Raw genomic sequence first — 13,695 nt, 5'->3', positions numbered from 1 at the left:
TAGTGAGCACTTCTTTACTAGATATGATCAATCTGTCTTTAGTAACAGGCTATGTACCACAGTCCTTTAAAGTAGCTGTAATTAAACCTCTTCTTAAGAAGCCTACTCTTGATTCAGGTGTTTTAGCCAATTATAGACCTATATCTAACCTTCCATTTCTCTCTAAGATCCTTGAGAAAGCAGTCTCTAATCAGTTATGTGACTTTCTACATAACAATAGTTTATTTGAGGATTTTCAGTCAGGATTTAGAGGCATCATAGCACAGAGACAGCACTGGTGAAAGTCACAAATGACCTCCTTACTGCATCGGACAAAGGATTTGTCTCTATACTTGTCCTGTTAGATCTTAGTGCTGCATTTGACACAATTGACCATCAAATCCTTTTGCAGAGACTGGAACATTTAATTGGCATTAAAGGAACTGCATTAACCTGGTTTAAGTCCTATTTATCAGACCGATTTCAGTTTGTACATGTTAATGATGAATCCTCCATGAAGGCAAAAGTTAGACACGGAGTTCCACAAGGTTCTGTACTTGGACCAATTCTATTCACCTTGTATATGCTTCCTTTAGGTAATATTATTAGGAAACACTCCATAGATTTTTATTGTTACGCAGATGATACCCAATTATATTTATCAATGAAGCCAGATGAAACCAATCAGTTAACAAAACTCCAAACATGCCTTAACGACATAAAGACCTGGATGACCTGCAATTTTCTACTATTAAATTCAGATAAAACTGAAGTTATTGTGTTTGAAACACATTATCTAATGATAAAGCTACTCTGGATGGCATTACCCTGGCCTCCAGCACCACCGTAAGGAATCTGGGAGTTATCTTTGATCAGGATATGTCCTTTAACTCCCACATAAATCAAATCTCAAGGACTACCTTTTTTCACTTACGTAATATCACAAAAATCACATCCTGTCCCTAAAAGATGCAGAAAAACTAGTTCACGCATTTGTTACTTCTAGGCTGGATTATTGCAATTCCTTATTATCAGGCTGCCCTAACAAGTCTCTAAAGACTCTCCAGCTGGTCCAGAATGCAGCTGCACGTGTTCTGACTAAAACTAGAAAAAGAGATCACATTTCTCCCATTTTAGCTTCGCTGCATTGGCTTCCTGTAAAATCTAGAATAGAATTTAAAATCCTTCTCCTAACTTACAAAGCCCTTAATGGTCAGACACCATCATATCTTGAAGAGCTCATAATACCGTATTATCCCACTAGAACACTGTGCTCCCAGTATGCAGCTTACTGGTGGTTCCTACAGTCTTTAAAAGTAGAATGGGAGGCAGAGCCTTCAGCTATCAGGCTCCTCTTCTATGGAACCATCTACCGGATTCAGTCCGGGGTGCAGACACCCTCTCTATGTTTAAGAGTAGGCTTAAAACTTTCCTTTTTGATAAAGCTTATAGTTAGGGCCGACCAGGCTCGCCTTGGATCAGCCCTTAGTTATGCTGCTATAGGCCTAGACTACTGGGGGACTTCCCATGATGCACTGAGCTCCTCTCTCCTCCTCCTCCTCTCCATCTGTATGCATTCATGTAACATCAATGCATGTCACTAACTTTGCTTCTTCCCCGGAGTTTTTTGTGCTTTCTCATCTCACAGAAAAACCTGACTCCTGGGCCGAACCTTCGCGGTCCTTCACAGTCCTGATGGCATCCTTCCCTGGCTGTTGCTGCTTGTGCTTGTTGTTGTTTGTTGTTGTCATTGTTTTTCTTCTGTCCCCCCTCCCCCTTTCCCTCTCTCTTTCTCTCTCTCAACCCAACCGGTCAAAGCAGATGGCCGCCCACCAAGAGCCGGGGTCTGCTTGAGGTTTCTACCCGTTAAAGGGGAGTTTTTCCTTACCGCTGTCGCCAAGTGCTGCTCATGGGGGAATTGTTGGGTCTCTGTAAATTAAAGAGTATGGTCTGACCTGCTCTATGTGAAAAGTGCCTTGAGATGACTTCTGTTGTGATATGGCGCTATATAAATAAAGATTGATTGATTGATTGATTGATTGATCAATGACCTATCACATGAAAAGTTACTCATTTTATTTACTCAAGTGATGTTGTCTACTTGTACTTTAGTCTGTTTTTTGGTTTTTTTCCCTGTTAATAAGCTACTGGATCATTTTACTTCTTCAGGCCTCAAAAGACTATATGAGAAGGTTGAGCTCCTCATAGCTCATAAACATACAACCTGCAATAAGGGGTCGGAAGGAGATATTAATTGCATTAACAAGCCCAAAAGGTTGGGAACCACTGGTCTAAACTCAGAAGGCCCTGAAAGCTCAGGAAAATCAGACATCTTAAAGAATGTGTGATAGTCTGCATGAGAAGCGTCTATCAGGGATTTCTAATCTACAATACAGGTCACATACACTTAGATGTACCTGGAGTCAGAGATGCTATTATGTAAAGAACCATGTTAAATCAGGGGTTCAGTCCTGCTTTCTTCATCTTAGAAACATTACAAAAGTTATGTTAATTGTTGTTGATTATAACTAAGCTTTCGAGTTTTTTCTCCTTTGAGATATGTCTCACGTCTCTGTGCAAACAGAGCCAAAAAAGGCGGGGAGGTGATTAGTAATCCTGTGGGTGTAGGGAAATTCTATGATGATATAAATGTCAGCATAAACACCACTGTGCTTTAACTGTCAGGCTCAGTCAGAGGACTACCATCAACAGAAGAGAAAATGTCTCCTTTGGAGGATTTTGTGTTCTTCCTCTTCTCCAGTCCTACCACTCTGTTGGGGGCTGTTGCTGTCCTGCTCGTCCTCTGTCTTGTCTCCAGTAGTTTCACCTCCCAGGAAATAGGGAGGGAGCCTCCAGGACCGAGGTCTCTGCCCCTGTTTGGCAACCTGTTGCAGCTGGATCTCAAGAGACCTGACAAAACCCTGTGTGAGGTAAGAATAGCACTCCTAATGTGAACATAACCTATTTTGTAACATGTTGCAATCTATTTGAATGTCCTTATATTTATACATTTTGCAATAATAAATGTTCTTACATTATCTCTGATATATGTTATTACATTTCTTTTCTTCCAGCTTTCAAAAAAATATGGGTCTGTATTTACAGTTTACTTTGGACCTAAGAAAGTTGTGGTGTTGGCTGGATACCAGACAGTCAAAGAGGCTCTGGTCAGCTACGCAGAAGAGTTTGGAGATCGAAGCATCTCCCCCATTCTTTATGATACCATGCAAGGTCATGGTATGACCCTCCTTTATTAAACCTTTAATATATGTTTGCATTTTAGCACAAAAAGAAATACTACACATGAACATTTAAAGCACAAGTAAAATCACAAATTACATTGTATTTGTTAACTTTTTAAAAATCTTTTCTGATCAGTGTTAGACGTATAAGACTAGTCAGCCTGGTCGCCAGAATAAAACGTTGGCACTGTACGTTTCTGCAAACCACAGAAACATTGAATATCTACGTTTCAACACATGTAATACATATCATATTAACATTTCAACAAAACGCATCATTTCAACATTTCTAAAGTGACGTAGTTCACATGTGATTTATATGAGCTGACTTTCCTCTTAGGAGGAGGAGGGGCCGGTGGATGGTTAGTAAGTTTCTTACTAACCATAGTTGGAAATCAGCGGAGAGCAAGGTTCGAGACCACCTTGAAACCAATGCCCCCTTCCAGTTTCAACTGACAAAAGCGGGTGGGTGTTTTGAGCAAGATATCGGCCGTTTTTATTTTGGTTTTTTACTCTATTTTAACCCATTTTAACCATGAACCTTCCCTAACCCTAACCAAATGGTCTTTGTGCCTAAACCTAACCAGATCTTAACCACAGTGTTGTCACACCATAAACCATCATTATTCAACGGGTAGAAATGTTAATATGCTACATTTGTAGAAATGTTGATACAATACGTATTACACGTGTTGTGGGTTTCAGAAATGTTCAATGCCAACGTTTTGTTCTGGCAATCGGGTTGGACTAGTAGAAATTACTTCTAACTTGCGTGTCATGTTTAATAGGAATTCTGTTTGCAAATGGAGAATCCTGGAAAGAGATGAGACGTTTCGCTCTCTCCACCCTGAGAGACTTTGGGATGGGCAAAAGAGTTGCTGAGGATAAAATCTTAGAGGAATGCTGCCATCTGATTCAAATGTTTGACGAGCATAAAGGTATGGAGTTAATATGTGTGCGTGATAATAACATGACACGGTGTCCTGATATATAAAAATAATACTCTATGGGTTGGAGATGAAGAGCTCCTCATCATGAGGAAGAGTGGTATTTCATCTACTGGATCTTTCATTTTCCATAACAGCACACCTCTGAGTGCATTATTGTGCTCATGTCATGGTCACTTACACAGGGAAAGATATGCTGGGGTTTTTTTTTGAATTGTAGAAGACTGCAGTTTAAAACATCATCATGGCGTGTTACCATATGTACTGACTATGTTTGAGTTGTCAGGTCAGTCAATCAGAAACCAAATCTTTTGGTGTAACTCAATGAAACCTTTTTAGTGTTTTAAAATTTCAGTGTTTCTTGCTTTCTTTTTACAGGGAAACCATTTGATACAACATGTCCAGTGAATTATGCAACATCCAATATTATCTCCTCTATCGTGTATGGAAGCAGGTTTGAATACAGTGACCCTCGATTCAAAAACTTGGTGAGACGAGCCAACGAGATCATACGCATTAATGGTTCTGCACCAGTCCGGGTAAACTTAATGTTTGGTTTTTGACTAGATAGCATCCAAATGTTGTATATATATCTGTCTGTAATGAGATCATTCCATGTAATACATCATGAAATATGTGCTTTTACACTCGAGTGGCACATAGAACAAATCTTACTGTTTGTGTTAAAGTATCCAGAATGTATATTTCCATTTTATATGTTGCATGAAATTTTGCATGCATGCATGCATGCATGAAATGTATGTGTTTGGATTTTTGTTTGGTTTATACTTAAATCTTCTTAAATCATCTGTACTGTTTTTACTATTATGTCACAGCTTTACAACATGTTTCCCCGGCTGCTCAGTTGGATAAAAAACCGGAAGCTGATATTAAAAAATGTTGAGATGACTGTCAGAGATGTCAAAGATTTAATCAAGCACCTGAAAGAGACACTGAACCCTCACATATGCAGGGGACTGGTGGATTGTTTTCTGAATCGGAAGCAGAAAGAGGAGGTATGACAACAACTTTGGTGTTTTTCAGCTAACAAAAGGAACAACAATGCTTCACAGGTCTGTTTTATAATAATACATGGGATGGATGTTCTTTCTCTTAGGACTCACACATTATAGACACTCACTACCATGAGAAGAACTTAATAATTACAGTGATGGACCTGTTTGCTGCTGGTACTGACACCACAGCAACTACACTGAGATGGGGTTTGCTGCTTATGGCCAAATATCCACAAATACAGGGTAAGGACAGAGACCAAGCATGTGAATCTTTCCTCATAGGTGTGCATTTATGTTTTCACCAGTTAATGGCCTGAAATACTTGACGAACAGAAGGGCAAAGGAATATGTTTGCTTCTCATATACTCATAGAATACATGTAGGTTTGTGAACAGAAAAATGCAGGCAAAGAACATTCTTAGTTTGTGTCTCCAGACCAGGTCCAGGACGAGTTGAGCAGGGTGGTTGGAAACCGCCAGATCCGAGTAGATGACCGAAAAAACCTGCCGTACACTGATGCCGTCATTCATGAGACACAGAGACTCACCAGTATTGTCCCCATGTCACTTCCTCACATAACCAGCCGAGACGTCACCTTCCAGGGTTACTTTATCAAAGAGGTCAGTTGTTCATACCTGTTTTACTACTTTCCAACATGAAATTGTCTTTGCTGGATATGCTCCATATCCACTTCCGAAAACTTTAATAAAACAGTCCTTTGGTTCTGAGACGATATATGATAGACCTGTTCTCTTTTGCATACAGGGGACCACTGTGTTTCCTCTGCTTACTTCTGTCCTGTATGATGAGAGTGAATGGGAGAGATACATTCGTATTTTGAAAATTCATATTTTTTTATGATGAAATTGATTGATTGATTTTTGGAGTGAAAGTACTCTGTAGTAAGTGTTATCTGCTGGGTGTCATCATTTGAAATTCCTTGGGTGTGATCTTGATGCAGGTAGTTTGTCAGTCAGGTAAAATGCAGCTCTCTCTCTCACTGAACTGTACGACTAAACACCTTTAAGCCAGCTGTGCTTTAGTGGGCATCTCTAATGCTGAGTAGCCTCAACCTCAAGACCAGGATCAGTGAAGACCACATCCCTTCAAGAGTACTAGGAGAAATTGATGGTGTCACACACAACTGGGGAGAGTGTCTAGTGTAAATGTTTTTATTTGTTAATTTTAATCTGTACACAATAGTCTAAACAGCTTGTTGGAATTTAGGTATATATGCACTCCTTTGTTGTGAGACTGCTACAGAATACATATATTTCTGCTTTTCTTCCTTTCAGTCATTTTTACAATTTGTCACTGGTGTGGTATATTGCAGAAATCATGTAATTTATTTACTGCAAATGTATTTGCACCTGCCTCCTCAAATGGCTGATACATCACAGACATTAAAAATTACAATAAAAGTGCATTTGTATTCCAATATCAACCTTTTTACTTGTGTCCCTGTTTTTTTCTTTTTCTTAAAATCTGGACATATTGTCATCAGGGTTTTTGTTGGAGACATAAAGGAAATTATATTTAAACTTATTTTATTCTATGATTTTATCAGTTGGTTTATCAGGATCTTTTGTCATCCGTTGAACAACATCCTAATGTTTGTTCATCGTGTGTAGATTGATAAAATCAGGTTTAGCCACATTAAACCTGCTCCTGATCATGTTTGACTGAAAGCATTAATTAGGAGAGCTGTAAAAAGAGTAGATTCAAGCGATAACAGCAGATGTGCTAACTTGTATTGTGGTGCAAATAATCCTCAGCTTGGTGTTAAGTGATTGCATCTCAGTTTATTTGAGTCTTATTAAAAAAAACATTCTGTTTGAGTTTTGTTCTTCAGGGCTGATGTACAAAAGCTAATTAGCCAGTTTCTTTGACATCTCTGTTCTCCTAAATGCACGCAAGGCACAGATTAAATTTCCTTTGTTATTGTTCTGCTGTTGAAAAGTTGTTGAAAAGGGGAGTGTTTGCTAAATCAAGGCTGGTATCTGATAATGCTTCTACTGGCACACAGGTACATGGCACAGATTCAGTTAACCTGGTACAAGCTGGAGTAAAATCTGAAACTGCTTCTCCCTCTGAAAGGTGGATTTGCAAAGGAAAATCTGTGAGACTGTGTTTTTCCCTTCAATTTAAAATATTCTCAGAACAAACTATCTTTGCTCCTCTCAGTCTGAGATAAATCTTCAAATCAAGCTACAGTACAAACTAATTTTGACATCTACATAATAAGTACACACACTATCACTATGAAATATTTAATTGAATCTTTTTGCACCACTATATTCTTGAAATAATAAACATGAATTGAAAAAAATACTAAATTTAACAAGCTAAATAATCTCACCATGTAAAAATGACTTTCTTCTACAACTGTAAGCAATGTACAGCACAAACACAGGGATAGTCTAGTTGATCATTATCAATGAAATGTCAGAGGGAAAAAGTCAGGGAGTGCAAAGCAGTAGATTTCTCCACCCACACATGCACTGTATCCTCCATGGCTCAACAACCTTTTGAATGTCCTTATTTTTACCTCCTTCATCTTGGAATTTCACAGTATTTTTCTAGATCCAGTTTAAGTGCTGAACTGCTTAATCCTGACTGACAATTTGATCAAGCAGACCTGTGATTGGATGGCAGAGCTGCTCAAACATGCCTACTCAAGAGGTGAGCTTGGAGTGATTGGTGAAACTTTTTCAAAAGAAGGTGGGGACTTTTCATCTACAGCCACTCCCAGACATGTGGTTTTCTGGAGTATTTTGAACAAGACATAACAGGAGGCCCTGGTTGTGACAACCCAGCAGTTTTCCCTTTGTGTAACACTGAAGACAGCTGTTCAGAGAGAAAGTTTGTGTGTCTGAAAGGAGTCAGGGTTAAGCTTTGGGGTCGTTAAGATCATGTTAGAGGATCTTTTCCACTACCCCACTTCAGTTTCCCTGTTGGGGGTTATTATGGGCCTGCTGGTCCTCCACTTTTTCTACTCCAGCTTCAGCTTCCTAGAAAAAGGGACGGAGCCTCCAGGACCCAAACCTCTTCCTCTGCTTGGTAACTTACTTCAGGTGGATCTCAAGAAACTCGACAGCAGTCTTTTTGATGTGAGAAATGTGTTTTTTGTCTTAAACAGTAAGATTGTATCCAATGCTTTGATAGGAGACTGTTTTTGTAAATCAGTTGCTGATTTACAAAAAGTTGGACATGCTTTTATCTATTCTCATTTTGATTATTGCAACACACTTTACTAGGGTGTCAGCCAGAGCTCCCTCCACTGTCTGCAATTGGTACAAAACGTTGCTGCTCAACTTATTACTGGAACAAAAAGGCATGATCACATTACCCCCGTGTTTGCCTCCCTACATTGGCACCATGTTAAATTTCACATTAATTTAAAGATCTTATTGCTCACTTTTAAACCGTTAAATGGCCTTGCAACTAAATACATCTCTGACTTACTGACCTGATACGTGCCCTCTCGGCCATTAAGATACGCAGATGGGGCCCTGCTGGTTACTCCCAGGTCACGGTTGGTGACCAAGGGTGACTGGGCGTTTGCTATAAAAGCTCTGACACTATGGAACTCTCTGCCTGCTGAACTCAGACACAATAATTCGCTGACTTCTTTTAAATCTCTTCTTAAAGCTGTTCTCTTTGTAAAAGCTTTTGGAAATGTTTAGTATATGCTTTTTTTATTTGATACTAACATTGCTAAGAAAAGTGCTATATAAATTATGTTTATTATTATAATTTATTTTAGTAGTTATATTATGTGCAAATATGTTTTTAGTATAAGACAGTTAATTCCTGTAAGTTACATTTCTTATCTATGACTGTGAGTCTCAATTTATATTGCTTCCATCTCTTTAGCTGTCCAAAAAGTATGGACCAGTGTTTAGAGTCTACTTTGGTCTCAAGAAGGTGATAGTTCTAGCAGGATACAGGACAGTCAAACAGGCTCTGGTCAACCATGCTGAAGACTTTGGGGACAGAGAGGTCACTCCCATATTCTATGATTTCAACAAAGGACATGAAATCTTTTGATTTTGATCATTTGTTTTGTCCAGCTTGTTTTTGTTTTTTGTTGTCTTTTTTGCCGATGTCAAAACAGTCAACCACTTTTGTTTCCAGGCATACTGTTTTCCAATGGCAACACATGGAAAGAAATGAGGCGTTTTGCTCTCACTACACTGAGAGATTTTGGGATGGGCAAGAAGATTACTGAAGGGAAAATCATTGAGGAATGTCACTACCTGACTGAGGAATTTGAACAACATGACGGTAACAGTATATGCCCTAAAGCACTGTATGATTTATACAGCAGTCACAAGGATAGTTTACACTTTCTATCTAACTCTTGCTCATAACTCTTTTTCTCTCAGGTAAAGCCTTCAACAACACCCAAACAATTAATTATGCAGCTTAAAATATCATATCAGCTATCATGTTTGGAAGGAGGTTTGAATACAAAGATCCAGTCTTCCAGGCCATGGTGGAAAGAGACCATGAGTCCATCCGTTTGACTGGATCAGCTTCCATCCTGGTACATTGAAGTGATTTCAGATTTAGTGACTTCTTCCCCAGATTATGAGGGAATTTTACATTGCTATTCATATCAAAACTTAAAATAACTCCTCCACTTAAACTCAAATAAACATTCAGTCACTGTTCATTATTCAGTGGAAACTTAATTCTGGCTGTGGTTATGTAATATTTTTTTCTCTTTTATTATTATTTATACTGGCTTGTAAACAAATTTCACATTTTTGCATGTTGAGCTGACCTGCTGTGCACCAACTAAAAGACTCTCCGGGTCACATTAGCAATCACCTAGAATTACTTAATGGGAAGCGTACCAACTGAACATTGCATTAGTAGCCCTATCGAATTATATTGCTCTCTCTGGGAAATGTCCTAGGATGTTATACATTTATTTGGAATTTACAAGTGCCAACAAACAATTTAAATTATATGACAACCAAGTGAAAAATGAAACCAAATAAAAACATAATAAAAGTCAAAGAAACTGTATTGTGTTTCATTACAGATGTACAATGTGCTTCCTTGGCTGGGCCCTTGGCTGAAAAACTGGAAGGAACTGATGAAGAATGTGGAGGACAATAAGAGGGAAACAAACAGCATCATAGCAGATCTGAAGGAGACTCTGAACCCTGAGATGTGCAGATGTTTTGTTGATGTATTCCTGAACCGGCAGCAAAATTTGGAGGTGAGGTGTTCGACTCCAGTGACACTATTCTTCTGCTCATAATATCATTCAACCAATTAAAAAGTAAAATCCCTCTTTTCTGTATTATACCAGGTGTCTGAAATCAAGGATTCACACTACAATGATGAAAACCTGGTCTACAGTGTGATGAACCTGTTTGCTGCTGGAACAGAAACCACAGGAAATACACTTCAGTGGTGTCTAGTTTTTATGGCAAAGTACCCTCATATTCAAGGTGCAAAAACACACACACACACACACACACAAAAGGGGGGGCTTAAAGTAGCATCACATATTCATTGGGCTGAATTTTTATTTCATGTGTGTCCAGACCAAGTCCAGGAGGAGCTGAGCAGGGTGGTTGGAAGCCGTCAAGTCCAGGTAGAGGACAGAAAGAACCTGCCCTACACTAACGCCGTCATCCACGAGTCACAAAGACTCGCCAACATTGTACCCATGGCGATTCCTCACAAAACCAGCCGAGACGTCACCTTTCAAGGCTACTTTGTCAAAGAGGTTAGCAACTCATAGCTGTTTCAGTAATACAAATGTGTTTAATATTTTCATGTCTGTAAACTCTTAAAATAGTGCTTTGTTTCTGAGACTTTATATGATAGACCTGGACTCTTCTTTTGCATACAGGGGACGACTGTGTTTCCTCTGCATACTTCTGTCCTGTATGATGAGAACGAATGGGAGAGCCCACACACTTTCAAACCTTCCCACTTTCTGGATAAGGAGGGTAAATTTACAAGGAGAGATGCCTTCATGCCCTTTTCTGCAGGTAAAACAACTTTGTAAAGTTGTTGTTCTTTAGAGACTGCATAAATTCAGATAAAACTGAAGTTATTGTGTTTGGCCCTAAACACCTTAGAAACACATTATCTAATGATAAAGCTACTCTGGATGGCATTACCCTGGCCTCCAGCACCACCGTAAGGAATCTGGGAGTTATCTTTGATTAGGATATGTCCTTTAACTCCCACATAAATCAAATTTCAAGGACTGCCTTTTTTCACTTACGTAATATCACAAAAATCAGGCACATCCTGTCCCTAAAAGATGCAGAAAAACTAGTTCATGCATTTGTTACTTCTAGGCTGGATTATTGCAATTCCTTATTATCAGGCTGCCCTAACAAGTCTCTAAAGACTCTCCAGCTGGTCCAGAATGCAGCTGCACGTGTTCTGACTAAAACTAGAAAAAGAGACCACATTTCTCCCATTTTAGCTTCACTGCATTGGCTTCCTGTAAAATCTAGAATAGAATTTAAAATCCTTCTCCTAACTTACAAAGCCCTTAATGGTCAGGCACCATCATATCTTGAAGAGCTCATAATACCGTATTATCCCACTAGAACACTGCGCTCCCAGTATGCAGCTTACTGGTGGTTCCTACAGTCTTTAAAAGTAGAATGGGAGGCAGAGCCTTCAGCTATCAGGCTCCTCTTCTATGGAACCATCTACCGGATTCAGTCCGGGGTGCAGACACCCTCTCTATGTTTAAGAGTAGGCTTCAAACTTTCCTTTTTGATAAAGCTTATAGTTAGGGCCGACCAGGCTCGCCTTGGATCAGCCCTTAGTTATGCTGCTATAGGCCTAGACTACTGGGGGACTTCCCATGATGCACTGAGCTCCTCTCTCCTCCTCCTCCTCTCCATCTGTATGCATTCATGTAACATCAATGCATGTCACTAACTTTGCTTCTTCCCCGGAGTTTTTTGTGTTTCTCATCTCACAGGAAAACCTGAGTCCCGGGCCGAACCTTCGCGGTCCTTCACAGTCCTGATGGCATCCTTCCCTGGCTGTTGCTGCTGCTGCTTATTGTTGTTGTTGTGATTGTTGTTATTCTGTCCCCCCTCCCCCTTTCTCTCTCTCTTTCTCTCTCTCAACCCAACCGGTCAAAGCAGATGGCCGCCCACCAAGAGCCGGGGTCTGTTTGAGGTTTCTACCCGTTAAAGGGGAGTCGCCAAGTGCTGCTCATGGGGGAATTGTTGGGTCTCTGTAAATTAAAGAGTTCGGTCTAGACCTGCTCTATGTGAAAAGTGCCTTGAGATGACTTTTTGTTGTGATATGGCGCTATATAAATAAAAATTGATTGATTGATTGATTGATATATTTTATGCATGTAAAGACATGATGTGATCTAATTCTTTGCAGGTCGCAGGGTGTGTCTCGGGGAGAGTCGGGCCAGGATGGAGCTCTTCCTCTTTTTCACTTCCCTCCTCCAGCGCTTTCGTTTCATTCCTCCACCTGGAGTTTCAGAAGATGAATTGGATCTGACACCAGTTGTGGACTTCACCCTCTCCCCTTCACCCCATGAACTGTGTGCTGTCTGTCGACAATGAAGTGGAGAGCTGGAAAATTATGGAGTGTTTTTATGACATGGCAGGAGAGGGAACTACCATGTGAAGAACAGACGGTGGTGTGTGAGAATGCTGTGTATGTGACAAAAGGCACATTGATGGTATCAAGCAGGAGCAGGTCTACTGCATGTTAGAAACCACATAACAGGTCATTAAAGTGTCTGTGATCTCAATGGAAACTTGCCTTACTGACAATAAAAATGTGTTTGATTGAAAACAGAGCAAAAATCATTCCTATGTTTTTGCTGTATTTAACTGGGAATGGTGCTTGTTCTTGCATGGACCCATGTTGTGCATTTTGCCATGGCAAAAATGCTGGTGCCAATGGCATTTGCATTGGCCATGAGCAATTAGATGGGATGCCCAGTAGAACCTATACCTAGGCATGTTAAACAGTTTTAAAAATGTATCCTGTCATGAAACTGTTATTTGAGTAACCCTGACAAACAAACAGAGAGGAGTGAAAGCAACTTCCTTGGTAGGGGTAAAAACATACATGACAAGGGCAAGAGGGCTAGTGCACTTCTAGTGCTGTATGTCAGTGCCTTACTATCCCAATGAACTGGAAAGGCATGACGAATGACTGAGCTACTGTCCAATCTTTAAAGGATGTTTGCCAATTATGTGACATGGAGGAAGACAGTATTGTCACTGAAGGTGTTCCACTCTTACTATGCTCTCCCTATCAGCAATGTCCAAGCTATGTTTACATGCCTTAAAGAAAATGATGTGGATACAGTCTTCCCAAACCTGACAAAACTCCTCAAAATAGATGCCATATTTTCAGTGACAACTGCATTAGTCAAGCAATCATTCTCCAAATTGAAGCTGATCAAGACCCAGCTTAGAAACAGATGTGGAAAAGGAAGGCCCTCCGATCTCCTACTGTTGTCCAATAAGAGGGACATCCCAA

At 39.8% G+C, this 13,695-nt stretch overlaps 1 protein-coding gene and 1 pseudogene across 1 annotated transcript; both read left to right on the top strand.

Moving 5' to 3' along the window:
• Positions 1-2,624: 2,624 nt before the first annotated feature.
• LOC137178736 (cytochrome P450 2K1-like) lies at positions 2,625-7,042 on the top strand. The gene is made up of 9 exons (XM_067583961.1): positions 2,625-2,909; positions 3,054-3,216; positions 3,358-3,365; positions 3,976-4,159; positions 4,547-4,723; positions 5,213-5,241; positions 5,286-5,427; positions 5,620-5,804; positions 7,037-7,042. The coding sequence occupies exons 1-9, from the start codon at positions 2,700-2,702 to the stop codon at positions 7,040-7,042; spliced, it is 1,104 nt and encodes a 367-aa protein (XP_067440062.1). The 5' UTR covers positions 2,625-2,699.
• A 904-nt stretch (positions 7,043-7,946) lies between these two features.
• Positions 7,947-12,986, top strand: LOC137178745 (cytochrome P450 2K1-like; annotated as a pseudogene).
• The last annotated feature ends 709 nt before the right edge of the window (positions 12,987-13,695 follow it).

The sequence above is a fragment of the Thunnus thynnus genome, unplaced genomic scaffold, assembly GCF_963924715.1.
Source record: "Thunnus thynnus unplaced genomic scaffold, fThuThy2.1 SCAFFOLD_41, whole genome shotgun sequence".
In the NCBI taxonomy this organism is placed as follows: domain Eukaryota; kingdom Metazoa; phylum Chordata; class Actinopteri; order Scombriformes; family Scombridae; genus Thunnus; species Thunnus thynnus.
Note: the sequence above shows the minus strand (reverse complement) of the source record. Positions and strands in the feature narration are given on the sequence as shown.